At 54.2% G+C, this 16874-nt stretch overlaps 1 protein-coding gene across 2 annotated transcripts in view; it reads right to left on the bottom strand.

Moving 5' to 3' along the window:
* IFFO2 (intermediate filament family orphan 2) overlaps positions 1-9351 on the bottom strand; it is a 38885-nt gene extending 29534 nt beyond the window's left edge. Inside the window, exon 1 of one of the 2 annotated variants that reach the window (XM_066334428.1) lies at positions 8714-9351. In XM_066334428.1, coding sequence (XP_066190525.1) covers positions 8714-9315 — 602 coding nt within the window. In that variant the 5' untranslated portion in view covers positions 9316-9351. The remainder of the gene's footprint in view (positions 1-8713) is intronic. The other variant, XM_066334427.1, reaches the window with a different exon arrangement.
* Between the last annotated feature and the right edge of the window lie 7523 nt (positions 9352-16874).

Below are 16874 nucleotides of genomic sequence, written 5' to 3'. Positions count from 1 at the left end.
AGACTGCCCAATGCTTCAGCATATGGTCAGTGCCTTATGGAAGACAGGGATATAAAGATTTATTTTCTGCCTGCAAGAGGGGGGATTTTTTTGTAGCAATTTTAATGACAGCAGCTGTTTGAAATATTAAATATTGATATTAAAATATCCCCATTGTGATTCAATATTAATGTATCCCCTGCCAATTTATGGAATTCAGTAAATTTACACCAGTGCCTGGTTTTCTCTTTAACCAGATTTAACTCCTCAGGGTCAGATTCTATGACTGAACTGACATGCGCCTGTTCAATTTAAATTCTGTGTTCTGTATCAGAGGGAGCTTCATTAAAAAAAATAAAAAATGGCACAGTTGTATTTTCTCCCCTTAGAGACAAATTTTACCTGTAAGAATCCACAGGCAAAGAGACATTTTCCAGTGGAATCACAGATTTGGAATCCATCCTGAGGCAGGATCCCTTTGATCTTGGATTCCAGCTTGAGTCACTGCGTTTAAGGGGAAGGGGGATCCAGCCCTGCTGTAAATCATCCCTTCCTTCAGCATTCCCTGGCTGCTGAGCCACTGCAAATTACCAACTTCCCTTGCCCACATGAAGAGGAGTGAGTTAATTCCTCTTCCTTTTAGCCCAGGATCTTGGAGCTGTCAGGTTTTCCAGCACTTTACCAGGTGTCTGTGCACACAGAGCAAATAAAGCCAGGCACCCCTCAGTGCCCACAACCACAGAACACAGAGCTCTGGATGAAGTTCACCCCTCCTAAACCTTGAGAGTGGGAAATTTTCAATGGTTTGTCCGCAGAACAAAGGGATTTGGGAAGTTACACAGAACTGAGGCGCAGGCTGTAACACCAAGCCTTGGTTTTGACTGGATTTCTGTGCAAATTCAGAACAAACCCGCTGAAATGAGCATCAGAATGAAGATTAAAGCCAGCAGCAGTGCAAGGCTCTGATCACACACAGGGAAATCCCATCTCAAAGCAAGCAATGGCGCTGCTTTCCAGGCAGAAAAAGCCAAAAAAAGGGACACCTGAACCTGTCCCCAGCAAGAAGGAGCAGCAAGGGCACAGAGAGCCGACGTGACCCAGTGAGTCCCAAACTCCCCTTGGAAAGGGATCCAGATTACCCAGGTTTTGGGGAAGTGGGACAAAACAGCAGAGCCAGAGGAGTCACATGGAGAGGAGCTCTGGAGGCAGGAACAAAGGGCTGCAGGACTCTGTGGCTGTGACTGCAGCCTGGCCGGGGTCCCTGACGCGGACAGGACACGTCGTTAGCGGGCACAGAGCTCCCGTCTGTGCCAGCCCGGCCCCTCCTGCAGCAGCCACCGCTGAGGTCATTTCTGCACGTGGAGCAGCAGCACCCGCAGGAACCCCACGGGAGAGGCTCCCAGGGGATCCAGGCCTTTGAAACCACGGCTGAGAATTTGATTTTTAAAAGGTTTTTGAAGCAAAGCACCTTGGTAATCCAGCGCTGGTAAAAATGTGTGTGTCCGCCAGCTGCCGCAGCACTGGGAGAAGTCAGGGAATCTGTCCCAAGGTTCCTGAAGTCACCTCGGGGTAAAGCACCTGAGCTTCTCCCAAGGTTAATTTGAATCTGATAATGAGCTGATCAGAAGTTTTCTGAACGAGGGGGCACCAGGGATTAGGAAACAGCAGACGAGTTCTTTATTTCTTTGGCATCCAAACCAGACCCAAACCTCCCACACAACTCCTCCAACAGCAGCAGCAGCCAAAACATCCCCAGGTGTCACATCCACACGTTTTCTGAACATTCCCGTGGATGGTGACTCCACCACTGCCCTGGGCAGCCTCTGCCAAAGCTTTGGGAGCCTTTCCATGAGAAAATGTTCCCTATATCCAGTCTAAACCTCTCCTGGTGCCACACAAGGCTGTTTCCCCCCACCCTCTCACTGTTCCCTGGGAGAAGAGGCCAAGCCAAATGAAGGAATTCGGACAATATATTTAAAATTCAAGAAGCTCTCAGTGTGCCCAGGCTATTGCCTTGCCCCACTACAATAATCTTATTTTTGTCCCTTATTCCAAATTTATCATGAAGTGGAGGCACATTCCTTCCCCTCAGATGTAAGAGTGGGAGGTTCAGGGTTAGAAAGGAGAGGAAAACACTGAGCTGTGGCTGCCCTGGGAGCACCCAAGGCCAGGCAGGACGGGGCTGGGGCACCCTGGCACACTGGACGGTGTCCCTGCCATGGCACAGGGGCTGGAATTGCATCTTTAGGGCCCTTCCAACCCAAACCACCCTGTGATTCCATCATTTCCCTGCTTCCCAAGCCCTATCAGTCCCATGCCATTTCTTATCATTTATTGCCTTTTATAATCTCTTCTCACTAATCCCTTCAGGGTTCTTGGAACAAGGTAATTTTTAATAGGAAGAGGTCATGAGGCTACACAAGAGTTGCAGTCACTCTGAACAGTGCACACACAGACACTGTAAAGCTTTCAAACTTCAAAAAACTGAAAGAAATCATTCCCTTTTCTTGAGAAAAGAAAAGAAAAAGAAAAAGAAAAAGAAAAGAAAAAGAAAAAAGAAAAAGAAAAAAGAAAAAGAAAAAGAAAAAGAAAAAGAAAAAGAAAAAGAAAAAGAAAAAGAAAAAGAAAAAAGCTGGTTTTAAACACCAAGATGGAGATTTAGAATCAGAATATCCCAAGCTGGAAGGGACCCACAGGGCCCCTGCAGGAGCAAAAAAACCAACATCCTGTGAGTATTTCTAGCACAGAAAAAAGTAATTTTAGTCCGAGCAAAGCAGATGCAGGAAACCAACCCGAGAGCTGGCAGAGCAGCAGCACAAGCCCTGAGCCACAGAAAGCAGCTGCAGAGGTGGGTGCAGAGCTTTGCTCAGCTCCAAATCCAGCACTCCAGAGGCACCCCTGCTCCAAAGCCCCACGAGAAGGGCTGGAAATCACTGGTTCATGTCTTTGCTTCCACCTCAGGCCCACGTTGCAGCATCTGGGGAGATTATTTGGGTTTAAGGTCTGAGCTGTTTGCTCCCAGACCTGCTCAGCGCTGAGCTGTGCTCTGAAAATCTGGGCTTTTATTGCCCTCAGAGAGCCCAGAGTGAGTCACAGGAGGAATTCAAAGGTGAATTCAAAATACACACACAATCCTGTGGTTCTCTTGCAGCAGGGGAAGCTTCTCCTTGAAGAACGTGGCGGCCCCAGTTTCTCTAAAACTCCAACCACAACACGACAGGGGGTGATTTTCCTCTCCACTTAGTTCATCTACGAATTCATTATTTTAATTCTAATTTAAAGATAAAGTTCAGAATAACAACAGCTCCTTCAAGTCACTCATAACACACTCAGCCCTCCCATGACAAACCAGTTGAAGGCACACTCAGAGCTCTTTTTGTCTATTAAACATTCCAAGCACAGCCCCAGCCCCACCGTGGGTTGGAGGATCACAGGGAAACACTCTCCCCTGCTCCCAAACCTTCTCCTGCATCCCTACAACCCACAAGTCCCAGTTCCCAGCTGTATCATGACGAAAAAAAAAAAGAAAAAATAAGCCTGAGATTAGTGAGAGTGCTCCAGATACTCATGTGTACCCTAAATGTGTGTCTCTGCATCAGCATTTTAGGAAGAAAGATGGAATTATTTAAGGAAATATTACTCTTATGGAGCTTCACTTGCAGTGCCACTTTCCAGCCAGCAGTTACAACGGGATATTTGTGCCACACAGCCAAGGTTTTATTTTTCACATCAGGCAATTTTATCCCTTCTCCACCAGCAAAACTGACGTTCAGCCCAGGGAAAAAGGGGCTTTTCAAGCCTGAGTCTCAGGTTTCATCAGCGCCAGCATTTAATATCAAACTTCACATCTTGTAAGGGGCAGCCAAAAATCCCCCAGACCAAGCTGCTCTGGCAGCGGTGGAAAATCCGGAATTTCTGTGAAAAGCCACACTGGAAAATAATTATCCCTCCAAAACAGAAAAAGAAAAGCAGGAATAGCAGAATTAAAGAGGGGGGCTTTCCACAGAGATTGTTCCTGCCAGCCCTGTGACCAATCGAGGCAGGGACAGGTCTGCCACGCTGGTTACATTCCTCCAGGGGGATGAAAAAATTATTTGTTTTTGATTGGGTCTATGCAGAACATTTGCATCTTGTTACTGCTGATATTTTAGCCTTAAAAGTTCTCAGACATTCCTCCAGGGCTTATCTTAAGCACATTTTTATTAAGTTCCCTGCTCTAAAAAAAACAAGCTCCAGTGAGTTTTGACGCGCGCTGCCTTTGACAATGATAATCTTTGTCCTCCCCAGCTGCAGCAAATTTAAGATAATCTCTTTTCCAAGTGGACTTTATTAATCTTCCCAGTGAAATACCATCCCGAGGTAAAACAATTATTTCCAGTTCAACTCTTAGTCCCAGCTAAGCCCGTGCTGGAAAAGACAACCAACATCTGGCAGACTCAATATCTGCAGCAATTAAGAGTAATCGTGGAACCATAAATATACAAATCTATCTGAGGGCTGGGGCTGGAGCCAGCGAGGGGACGGCTCTGGGGGACTGCACCGAGGCAGCGGCCGCGGCTGGCCACAGCACTGCTGCCACTGTCACTGTCACTGTCACAGGAGTGCTGTCACTGCCACTGCCACTGCCACAGCAGCACTGCCACTGTATCTGCCACTGTCACAGGAGTGCTGTCACTGCCACTGTCACTGTCACTGCCACTGTCACAGGAGTACTGCCACAGCCACTGCCACTGTCACAGGAGTGCTGTCACTGCCACTGTCACTGTCACAGCAGTGCTGCCACTGTCACTGCATCTGCCACTGTCACAGCAGTGCTGACACTGTCACAGGAGTGCTGTCACTGCCACTGTCACAGGAGTTCTGCCACTGTCACTGTATCTGCCACTGTCACAGCAGCGCTGCCAATGTCACTGTTGCTGCCACTGCCACAGCAGCGCTGCCACTGCCACACCTGCAGTGCTACTGTCACATCTGCACCACCACAGCAGCATTGTCACAGCAGCACTGTCACACTGCTCGAGGACATGCCAGCTCTCCCAGGGGTCACGGGGCAGGTGACAGGTGACAGGTGAGGCTCACACCCAGCCCGGGGCTGGGGCACATCCCGGCCATCCCCCCACACCTTCCCCGTGTCGGTGGCACCGGGGCACGGCAGAGTTAACAGATTTCATTAACTGGGGCTTGTTCCCCCAGTTCCCTCCCCAGTGTCCCCAAACCAGGACAAAGGTCCCCAACCTCAGCCGGGCCAGGGCTGGGCTCACCCCCAGCTGCTCCTCCAAAACCAGATTTTTCTCCTGAATAACCTGGGGGGGATCAACCCCAGCCAGGGAGGAGCCAAACCCGTGCATCCCCCAGGGACACAGAATCCTGGATTCCAGCCCTGCTCCTGCAGGAGCCTGCACTGCTCAGTCTCCCCTCAGAGCAGCTGAAGCACCATGGCTGATTATAATTATTATTATTATTACTATTATTATTGTTGTTATTATTCTGTCTAGGAAAAAAAAAATCACTTCACCGGAGTGTTTTAAGTTGAAAAATGTGACTCTGCTCCATTTTCAATTAACTGTCCTTGAAAGTATTTTTTATTGAGCTGCTTTGACTCCACAAGTGCAATGGTGCAAAAAGACAATTTTGCTTTTTCCTGCTAAAAGGGTAACAACAGATAAAAATTACCAAAGATATCTGATAAACAATAAATGATCTGATCTGGAGTCAGACCTATGGCCAACAGCTCTTCTAAATGCAAGAACAGCTGGAAAGAATAAAAGAAAATTATTTCAACTTCATTTTCCCTCTACAACTCCTCCAGTTGTTAGCTCCCTCACTGAAGTCATATTCTTGTGTAAAATCATGATAATTGCTAAAAAAATACGAGATTAAGGAAAGACAGCAAGTAGAAAAGAAGCAAATTTATACATCATTTGGGTAAAATATCATCACCTGGAGGAAAAAGCAAAGGCAGTTTTGGACTGAAGTATCTGCTGGGCTCCTCAGATGCAACATTTTGCTTCAGACACAAACAAAAGCCCAGGTAAAATATGATCTGTGTGCTCAACTGACTGTGCCTCTCAGAACTCCAGTTTGTCGTGTTATAATGTCCAAGGAAAATGATTTTAGGGACTGGAACAAAGATATTAAACATATTTTCCCCAATTGAAGCTATTGGGAATCCCAGAAGTCACACAGGCAGCACTTCATTGGAAAGACCTGGAGGATCTCCCACTGTTATTTTACAGCAGCAGGGTACTTTTCCTTTCAAAGAAAGGAAACTAAATGGATTATTTCCCCTCTGGATTTCCCCCCTGGTTCCAGTTCCCAGGAGGGACATCAGTAAGTTTGCCTTCAGCAGCACCAGAGCCATCTGAGGTGAGCCTTGGCCACCCAGCACTGTCCTGCTGTCCCGTGTCATCCCCTGCCTGGCTTTTCCTCACAATGCTTCAAGCCACAGCCTCCTTGGCCAAGTGGCCACCCTGGAAAGGGGGAAAGCCTCCCCTTGCCCCAGGAGATAAATGGAATTATCACGAGCTGCTTAAGGATCCTTGGCTGTGGGCTGGTGGCTCCTGGGTGAGGTTACGAGGCCTGGCTGCTCCACAAAGGCTGCGGGCTCTGCTGGCTCAGAGTGAGCAATGAAAGGTTCTTTTCCTTTTCTTTCCTTCTTTTCCTGGTCACACACCTGGGCTGGGAGCCTGTGCTGCTGCCCAGCTCCCCACAAGCCCCAGGAGCCCCAGGAGACAGGCACAAGGCTCCTGTCCCGCCTGGAACTCACGTCCCTAAATAAATCTGGAGCCTCAAAGGGATCACAGCAAGATAAGGGAACCCTGAAGAGTGCATTTAGTGCAGACACACACACACAGAGGTGGCAGGCCAGGGCAGCCCAGCCCTGCATGAACAAACTCCATCCCAAGCCCTGCAGGATGGCTGACAGACCCTGCAACAACACCCTGAGCTCAGGGCATAAACCCATAAACCTGGCTGCCAGCAGGAAACTCAAACAGCACAATCTCACTCCCTGAGCTTGCCCAAGGCAGCTCAAGGCCCCAGAGGAAAAAGCCAATCCCTCAAGCCCGAGTTTGTGTTGTCCATGTGGGACTGAAGGTCACGGAACAGTGACCAATTCCAGAGTAATGGGCATCCACACAACCCACACTGCAGATACAACATCACCAACGTGCGACGTGTTGATACTTGTTAATACCCTTTTTTTTTTTCAGAGTGAAAATCTCTTTCAAGGGCAAGAAAAAGATCTGAGGTTCCCCTTTGCTCCACTGCATTTATCTGGTTTATGCAACCCCTGAGCATGCAAGACCTTACAGTGGGAGGGAAATGTGCTTTACACAAGTGAGTAAAAGCAGAAAAATCCAATTTTGTATCAGTAGAAAGGCTCAACCTGAAGCCCCACAAGTCTTCTCTTCCCCCAGAAGCAGGAATACAACAAGTATGCCGGGAAAAGGAGAAGCAGCCCCAAGTTTTGGTGACACAACCCACACCCCAGACGGTGTGGGACCCCCCTTTCCCAAGGCACCATCCCGCACCACTTCCCCTGCTCCTGCCTTTCCTGGGGACCGGCCACCGGAGCGCAGAGACCAGCCCCAGCCCGTGCCACCAGGGCCGGCACCCAGCGCTGGAAAACACAGAGCAGCTCCTTTTCCCACCCGCGGCTCCAGCCCCGAGGGACACGAGCTCCGAGGAGAGGCACTGGCCGAGGAACGGGTCACACATCACCCCGAGCGGCCAAAACCGCCCAGAAAACGCCTCTGAGCGCCGTGATTTCAGCAGGGCAGGTGGTTACAAAAGCTGCTGCTGAGCTGAGGTGTGCAGAGAGCTCACTGCAGTCTGCAAACCCGGGCAGGAGGGAGCCGGCCACGCTCCACAGGGCCGGGAAATGCGCAAAACCAGAGCGGCTTCGGCGCCTTCTGCAGGGAAAAGGGCGAGCAGGAAATGCATTTTAAGGCTAAATACGCCCAGACTGCAGCCCAGAGAGCCCACGGCAGCGCCGAAGGGCAGCAGCTCCTCAGACAATGCAGGAATCTCCCTGCAGAAGCACAACCACATTTTTCCCCCCCTCTGGCCTCCATCTCTGCCACAGCCTAAGAGCAACCCCATGGAACGCCATCCATCACCATTCCAAGGCCAGGGCAGACCTCCGGAGCAGCGGGCCTTACAAAGGCTTTTGTTTTGGCTAATTCCGAGCAGCATCCCGGAGTGCAAACCCTGCCCTGCGGTGTTTGCAACCCAAATATTGCAGCACTGAGCTCATTTCGGGGAGCTGGCACACACAACCGACTACTGGAGTAATCAGACCAAAAAAAAAAAAAAAAATTAAAGCGAGCTAAATTTAGGAGTAACTATGCGATGCAATATTAATAACGGGTTATTTCCCTTCTAAAACAAACATATATATATATTTACATATGTATATATATTATGTATTTATAGATATATATATATACACATTCATTTTTTTTTTTAGTTAAGCTGCCAATGCTCCTTACAAGATCCGCGTTCTCCACCCCCTCAAGGATGGACCCCAGAGTTTTCTGGGTACCAAGAGGAGGTCCAACCCTTCCCTTGAAGAAAAGCCGCCCCGATCCCGGGGCTCATTCCGGGCCCGCAGCGATCCGGGGCCGGAGGGGCCGGAGCCGCGGCCGCCGCGCTGTCCCCGGGCGCTCCCGGCGAGGGCCGGCCCCGTTTCCCCGCAGTGCAGCGCGGACCGCCCGCAGCCCCCATCACTCACTTCCTCTTGTACTCGTCGCGCTCCCGCTTGACTTTGGCCAGCACGTTGTAGAGGGCGCGGATCTCGGGGGTGATGGTGTCGATCTGCACCCCGACGCCGTCCGGGTGCACCCAGGACACGCCGGGGCCCTGCACGGTCTCCAGGCCGCCGCCGCCGGTGCGCCGCACCTGGGTGTAGCTCCAGATGGTGCCGGGCAGGCGGCCGTAGTGCGGCGGCGAGGGCAGCGGGCCGTGGCCGGGGCCCGGCGGCGGCACCAGCGGCGGGCTCCCGCCGTCCGTCTGCACCGCCTGGTCCCGGGAGAAGGTCTTGTAGCGCAGCCGGCGGTCGCGCTCGCTCTGCTGGGCCGCCAGCTGCTTCTCCAGCAGCCGGTTCCGCCGCTCCAGCTCGTGCACCTTGGCCAGGAAGCAGCGGAACCGCACGTTCAGCCCCTTGAGCAGGTGGATGTTGGAGCCCAGGTCGTTCCGCAGCGCCGCCGTCACCGGCGGGCCGCCCCCGGCCGCCGCGGGGCCGCCGCCGCCGGGGCCCAGCGGGCACGAGGAGGCGGCGGCGGCGGCCGTGGGGGAGAAGGCGCGGGCCATCTCCCCGAAGAGCAGCGAGTTCATGGCGGAGGGGGCGGCGATGGAGGAGCCGGCGGTGATGGAGGAGCCGGCGGTCCCGGCGGGGATGGAGCGGCCGTAGCGGAGCCGCCGCGGTCTCTGCGGCCGCCGCCGCCGCGCTCCGAGGGCTGTGAGGGCTCTGAGGGCTCTGAGGGCTCGGGGCGGGACCGGCCCCGCCTCAGCCCCCGCGCCGGCGGCAGGCCCCGCCCACGCGCCAAAACCACGCCCCCTGTCTCCATATACACGCCCTTATTTCCACAGCCACGCCCCCTATATTCATACCCAGCGGCTCATTTGAATAACCACGCCTCCATGGCCTCACTCTCGTGTCACATTTCCATAGACACGCCCCTCGTTTGAATAACAATGTCCCCAATTTGCATGGCCCCGCCCCCGTGCCGCAGCGGCGGCCGCTCCCCCCGCGTGTCCCCGGCGCGGGGTTGGGGACACGGGCCGAGCCTTGGGGACCCCCGGGGCCCCCGAGCTCCCGTCCGCGGAACGAGGGACAGGCCCTGCGTCCCTGCTGCTGCCTCTCCGGAATTAGTAATGCCCTGCTCATCCCCGATGGAGCCGGGCTGGGCCAGTGCGGGATGCTCGGCCCGGAGAAAGGGCTGGGGGACATCGCAGCCCCTGCCAGGGGATGCTGCAGGACAGCAGCAGGAGGGCTCTGCGTCAGGGACTGGAGTGACCGGGGGGGGGGAACGCGGACAAAGTGAAGGAGGGGGAATTTTGGTTGGATACTAGGCAGAAATTCCAGCCTGTGAGGGTGGGGAGACCCTGGCACAGGTTTTCCAGAGATGCCCCAAACGTGGCAGCTTTCAAAGCCAGGCTGGGAGAGGCCCGGAGCAGCCTGGGATAGTGGGAATTGTCCCTGCCCTTGGCGGGGCTGGAATTGATGATCTTTAGGGTCCATTCCAATCCCTCCGCACTCTGTGATCCCATGATTGCCCGATTAGGTCAGATCAGACTAAATTATAAACCTCGGATTCTGTTATCCCAAAGCAGAGCCCTGCCTAAGTGCTAAATAATGCCGATATTATAATAATTAAGTTATTAAATGAGCGTTTCCCAACTGCTGCTCCCGGACCTCTGGGCAATCAAAGGATATTGTTTAATTGAATGATGTGATCGCTGCATTGCTCTGCTGGGCCCGGAATGATGCAAGGGAAACACAGGGACACTGTTGACCCAAATGTAATTTCTGAAACAAAACCATGGGGCTTGCCAGATGATATTTGTATTTATCTTATTTATATTTCTAATTTATATTATTTACATTTGTATTTATGTTTATGTAACCCCACTTGCTGAAACTCCAGCAGCACCTCCAGCCACAATTGGCACCGAAACCAGGGCTTCAAAGGCTCTGTCAGTGTGTTACCCAGCCGTGTTTTGCCAGCACCTCCTGGAAAAAAAAACAACCACCACAAATGCGCTGGGTGGAGGCGCTTCATTAAAAGGGTGACTCAAAGAAACACCTGAAGGATTTGTCTCTCCCCCAGCACCAAACCTCCTCGGCTGGGTTTGGGTTTGTGTTTGGGGTGGCAGAACCCCTCGGTGGCTGCGGCTGTCAGTGGACACATTTCTATCCCAAACCCCGCAGGAAATGTTCTCTGCTTCGTGCAGACCCACAGAAACACCCGGGAAATGCAGGGATTGACTAAAACCGCCGATCCTGAGGGCAGCCAGGAGCAGATTTGTCCCAGATTTGGGAAATCCCAGGGTTTGGAACCAGCCGGGACAGTGGAAGGAGTGAGATGGGATGAGCTTTAAGGTCCCTTCCAGCCCAAACTGTGCCGGGGTTTTATGGATTTCCCTGGTTTGGGGCACCCTCGCTGGAAAGAGCCAGAACCCCGTGGTCAACAGTGGGAAAATCCAGCCGAGGATTAAAATTTTATTTTAATTTTTTATGATTTTTTTTTCCCTTGGTGAATCAGGAAATCACTCGAGGGGCTGATAAACCGGGCGATGAAGGGTTTGGTACCTGCCCCGTGATCCACCTACACCTCCTCCCCAGGTCATTAAATCAAATTAGCTCTTTTCCTAATGAACTCCAGCCCCTCCACGGTCACCCCCAGGCTCCCGCTGGGCGGCGGCCTCGCTGAACCCCCCTGAATTAATGACAGAAATTAATAAAGCTCAAGGTGGGTGAGGTGGGAATCCCCACCCGGGAGGGCTGGGACATTCCTGTCGGGAATTCCTGCCGGGAATCCTGCCACTGGCCCCAGGAGGGGTCCCTGCCCCCTGCCCGGGCACGGGGCTGTCCCTGCCTGCGGGGACTGTCCCTGCCTGCGGGGACTGTCAGCGGCCACCCCGCCAGCCCAGGGATGGGAACGACACCCTGGGGATGGGTTTGCTCCCAGCGCCTTCACCCAGACCCGGGCTGGGGAATCCAGCCTTTGGGTTTCTCTTACACCCTTTGCTTTTCCCTCTGGCAGCATCCTGCACTCCCAGACCTCGGTGACCATTTCAGGGCTCTACATTGGCTGGGATCTTTAATGTTAATTTTCCTGGGCTTGGTTGCATCTCCTGAGGCTCTGTTGATTCGGCAATCATAGAAGGTTCTTTTTTCCTTGGTAAAGTGCCCATTTTCCAGACAAACGGACCCAAACTCAACCTCAGGGCTCCTGTTCTGCTGCTGATGGACATCACCAAGGGGTTGGTTTGGGTATTTGAACAAACATCCCTCTAAAGCAAGCACAATTCCTCTGCTTTAACACCCACAAAACTCCCCAGACCCCCAAAACGCCCCTCAGTGACCTCAGGGGTCCTTTGGGCTGGGATTCCTCACATCCAGCTGAGGCCTCATCTCTCACCCCTCCCTCAGCCCCTCGGGCTGCAGCCGGCAGGACCAACAGGGGCCAGGCAAAGCAAGGGAATAAAAATCAAAACTGCTCTTTATTTATTTACTGAAGGTTTTACTCAGGTACATTTGGGGCAGACAAAGCCCCCAGGGGCTACACCCAAAAATGGACCACGGGTCACGGGTTTCACACTTTGATAAGTTTGGTTCATTGGTAATGAAGTCATTTACCCCAAGTTTGCTCCCCACAGCTCACTTCTGTTTCCATTTCTCAGGGCCTGAGGCAGTGAGGTGTCCTTGATTCCCAGAGGAATCGTTGTGTCTGACCAAAATGGGAGAACAGCAGCTCACACTGTGTGTGGAGTCTAGAGTTATACACTAAAGAACTGCAGGATTACAAACAGATGAGATATATAAAAGCTGAAACCTCCAGCTCCATCTCCACCCTGCAGTCTGACACCCAGTGAGGTCGGGATGCTCCCCTGGGCTCTCCCCTCTCACTTTCCTGAGTGTGGCTGTTGCTCTGAAACCAGCAGGATCTTTAATACCCTCAAAATGTCAGTTTTTTACACAGCCCCCGGGGATGGGGCAGGGTGGTGGCATCAGCCTCACCCCCGCAGAGCCTTTCCCACTCCAGCAGCGCCTTTTTGGGTTTATTTTTGTTGGGAAACGGGGCCGGAGCAGCCCGGGCCCTGCGGGGGAGGATGGCAGGGCTTGGGGACAGTCCTGTCACTCGTGGGGTGACTCAGCCGAGGGCGGTGCCGGCGGCCGGGAAAGGGCCGGGCCGGTCCCCGGGTGGTTTCCCCGCTCAGGGGAAGCCTTGGGAAGGTGCCAGGATTGTCACCGGGAACAGAAAGTGTTCGTGAGGCTGCTGCTGGCGGTGCGTGCGAGGGTGTGTGCCACGGAACTGCAGCTTCTCCTCCCCGCACCTTTTCTGCCCTTAAAGGAGGGTTCTCCTCCCTAAAAGGTGATTTCTCCCCCAGTTCGTCTCCTCCCTGTCCCAGCAGCTCACGGGAGAGAAGCGCTGCTGCCGAAACCCAGCAGCATTCCTGCGGGTTTTTACTGCTGCGGCCACAAAACCCGCGTTTGGGGGTTTATGGGCACAAAGATTGTGTCCGATTAGTGCCCACATTTGGGGGCCACATTCAGCACAAAACAGCTCCAGCCCAAGGGCAGAGGGCCCTGCACAGCCAAAGGGCTGCGCGATCCAGTAACAGAGAACTGCGGGTGCACGGAGGGGTGCGGGAATTGGGAATGGAGAATTTGGGGTGCACGGGAGGGATGCAGAAATTGGGAATGCAGAATTTGGGGTGCACAGGAGGGGTGGGGGAACTGGGAATGCAGAATTCGGGGTGCACGGGAGGGCTGGGTTCAGCACTGATCCCAGATCTCCTCCGTGGAGAGGAGTAAATATTTTGCAAACAAAGTTGCTGCCCCGAAAGGCGGCTGAGCTCGGGAGGAGATAAAAGAAAGATAAAAGATGCCGAGAGGCGCATCCGCGGTCGGGGCACGCCGGAATTTCCGTGGAGACGGCGGCAGCTTCCTTAGGAACCAAACATTTGCATCCGCGTTGAGTGGAGCGGCAAACACGCGGCGATGGGCCCGGACAGGCCGCCAGGTGTGTCCCAGCGCCGGGGACAGCTCCGGCACCTCCGCCGGGACAGCCCCGGGATCCGGGATCCACGGGCAGCGCCTCAGCCCCGGAATGGTCCAACTCATCCTGGAGGCAGCAGGCGGGCCCCAGCCTCATTAATTAAAGTGCGGGATGAGTTTTAAATTAACAGAATAAATGATTTCTTTCTCGTTGTTGCCCTGAACTTTGCTGAGTTGGGCGGCACTCAAAGCTCCGAGCACTGGGGAAGGTTAAACTGAATTGGGATTTATTTTCTTTCTCTAAACCTCCCTTCCAGAAGCCATTAGCGCGTTGTTCTCCTTGCTCGAATTTTGGGGTTTAGCCCGGATTTTGCAGGACACGGCGAAGGGAATCCCCCGCTGGGAGCTGGATGGAAACCGGAGCTGGGCTGGGAATGTTGGGCTGGGATTGCCCCGAGCATCCCCCGGCATCGCCCTCCTGCCTCCCGCCGTGTGCCCCTGCGGGGACAGCGGGACAACAGCCCTGGACACTCCCAGCGACACCGGGACATCACCCCTGGGGCACTGACAGGGATACGGGGACATCACACCTGGACACTCGCAGGGACACCAGGACATCACCCCTGGGGCACTGACAGGGACACGGGGACAGCACAGCTGGAGCTCTCAGGGACACGGGGACAGCACAGCTGGAGCTCTCAGGGACACGGGGACCCGCCAAAGGAGGGGACATCCCAGCTGGAGCTCTCAGGGACGGCGCAGCCCCGGTCCCCTCCCGCGCTGCGGTGAGGAAGAGGAGCTCGGGTGGAGCCCCCGCGGGTCCAGCCCTGGGCTGGGAGCGCTGCTGCAGCCGCCGAGACGCAGAACCTGCTGAGAGCAGCAAAGGGCGGCTGCAGGAAGGAGAAGGAATGAGCTGGCGCTCCGGAGGTGCCTCTGGGGTCTGATGTCACTCGCTGGGAATCAGCTTGTTGCCATCAAACGTTAGGAATAATTAAAGGATGCTGCTGGGTTCGCTGTTCGCTCATTAAATGGGATTAAAACAGCGGCCGGGGAGAAGCTGCAGGGATTAAACCGCCGAGAGGGGCCCGGGGGGTCCCAAACACAGACACTGGGGTGGGGAGGCCACCTCCAGCCTGAGCCACCGGGACAGCCCCCGGAGCCCAGCAGCGCTGAACGCGGGGCTCACTCGGGGCTGGCCTTTGTGCCCAAGCCCCAGAGGGGTTCAGGCTCCGCAGGAGCGTCCTGAGCCCTCTCCTATCCCACCCTGGTCCTTCTCCCATCCCACCCTGAGCCCACCCTGAGCCCTCTCCCATCCCACCCTGAGCCCTCCCCAATCCCACCCTGATCCTTCTCCCATCCCACCCCGAGCCCACCCCGAGCCCTCTCCCATCCCACCCTGATCCTTCTCCCATCCCACCCCGAGCCCTCTCCCATCCCAGTCTCCCCCCTCGGGCTGGGGACAGCCTGGGACAGCCCAGGGCGGTGCTGAGGGTGACTGAGGTCCTGCTGGCACAAGACCTGGGAAAGAACCAGCGGGATTGTGATTAATGGCAGTAATTATTGGGTTATCACCGTTAGGGCAGAGGTCTCGCCCTCTGAGGCACCGGAGCCCAGCAGCCCTTTAATGAGAGGTGTCCCTGGCTGCCCTGCCCTCCACCTCCTTCCCCGAATTACAGCATCTCCCTTCTGCAGCCCCTGCCCTGACCCCACGGCAGGGAAGGATGGGAAAGGTGGGAAAAGTGTCAGACCAAACACCCCTGGCACCAACAGCCAAGAATAAACATGGAGTTCTTGATATTCACTTGTTTTTTTTTAAAGCTCAGCTTCTCTCCACCTGTCAAAGCTGAATTTAAACCACAAAGACCAGAATTTTTCCAATTTCTGCTTAATATTTGCTCCTTTTTATATCACACACCTTCCCCACTGCAGGAGGGCTGTGGGGCAAGTGTCGTCCTGCTTCTCCAGTGGCAAAAAATTCCCAACAGGTTCCCGCTGTGGGGCAGGCTGGGGTTGGTGGCAGCAGCTCCAGAAGAAACAGAGCTGAGCTCTCTGATCATTCCCATTCCTCCTGCAGCTCCAGGGGCGTTTGTGGATCCCCGAGGAGCTGGAGGTGGCACCAGGTTTGGTGGGGCTCTCCCACAGCCCCAGCCGTGATTCACCCACCGAGGGTTTGTGTTTCCCAAGGGAAGGGAGCCGGCTGAGTCAGGCTGAGGAGTGCCGGGGTGGGGACTCCTTTCCAGAAGAGAAATCCTGATTTTTGGGGCAGGACATCGGCGGTGAGGTGCCTGATGCTCCCAGGGGGAGGGGAAGGGGCAGGATCGTGTCTGAGCCCTCCCGAGTTCTGTGGCACCCGTGAGAGGAGGGAGAAAGTCCCCGTGGGATGGGAGGGAGGATGTAATTCCCACTCCAAACCTGCAGGAACAGGGCCTGGCTGCAGGAGCAGCACCCAGCACGGGAGGATCCTGCTCAAGAAAGGCTTACTAAGCACCAGGAAAAGACAATCTTTCCAGAGGCACTTCCAGACCTCCTTACACACCCCCAAAGCTCCCCATCCTGGGATGGGGCTTTGCCTCAAGGCCCCAACCTGCCTGGGCTTAAAACAGCACAGCGGCTTCCCCTCCCCATGGAGAATGGCCCTTTGTACCATTTTAGTGATAATTTTACCCAAAAGCATCTTTCTTCTCCTGCATTCCCCTTCGGGAGAGGAGGGGAATCCCTGCTGATGATCTCCAGGGTTTGGATAAAAGGGCTGGAGCTGGTACCTCCCCAGCTGTCAGTGGGAAGGGGTGGGATCGATCCTGTGAAAAATTCCCAGATAAGGATTTATTCATTATTCTTTTCCCTCCTGGAAACAAGGGAGTGACAATTCCTGGAGCTTCAGGTGGCTGCCCCTGAACTCGGCGTGCCAGGGGGGACATCCCTGAAATGATCTGGTCCTTAATCCATCCAACACCTTTCCCAGCCCTCCTGGTGAGCTCAGAGCTTGTTTTTGCCCGGATCCTCAATTCCTCACACGTGAGCAGTGAATCATCCCCACCTGGAACGGGAACGTGGCGTGCAGCAAACGAGTCACGGCCAATCCTGATCTTACCAGGGAGCAGAAACGTGACCCAAGGGTGGCTCCTGAGAAAGCCCCTTTGGGGGTCTCTGGGATTTTGGGGACCCTCCT

This window comes from Sylvia atricapilla, chromosome 22, assembly GCF_009819655.1.
Source record: "Sylvia atricapilla isolate bSylAtr1 chromosome 22, bSylAtr1.pri, whole genome shotgun sequence".
In the NCBI taxonomy this organism is placed as follows: domain Eukaryota; kingdom Metazoa; phylum Chordata; class Aves; order Passeriformes; family Sylviidae; genus Sylvia; species Sylvia atricapilla.
This window is presented reverse-complemented; position numbering and strand designations above follow the sequence as displayed.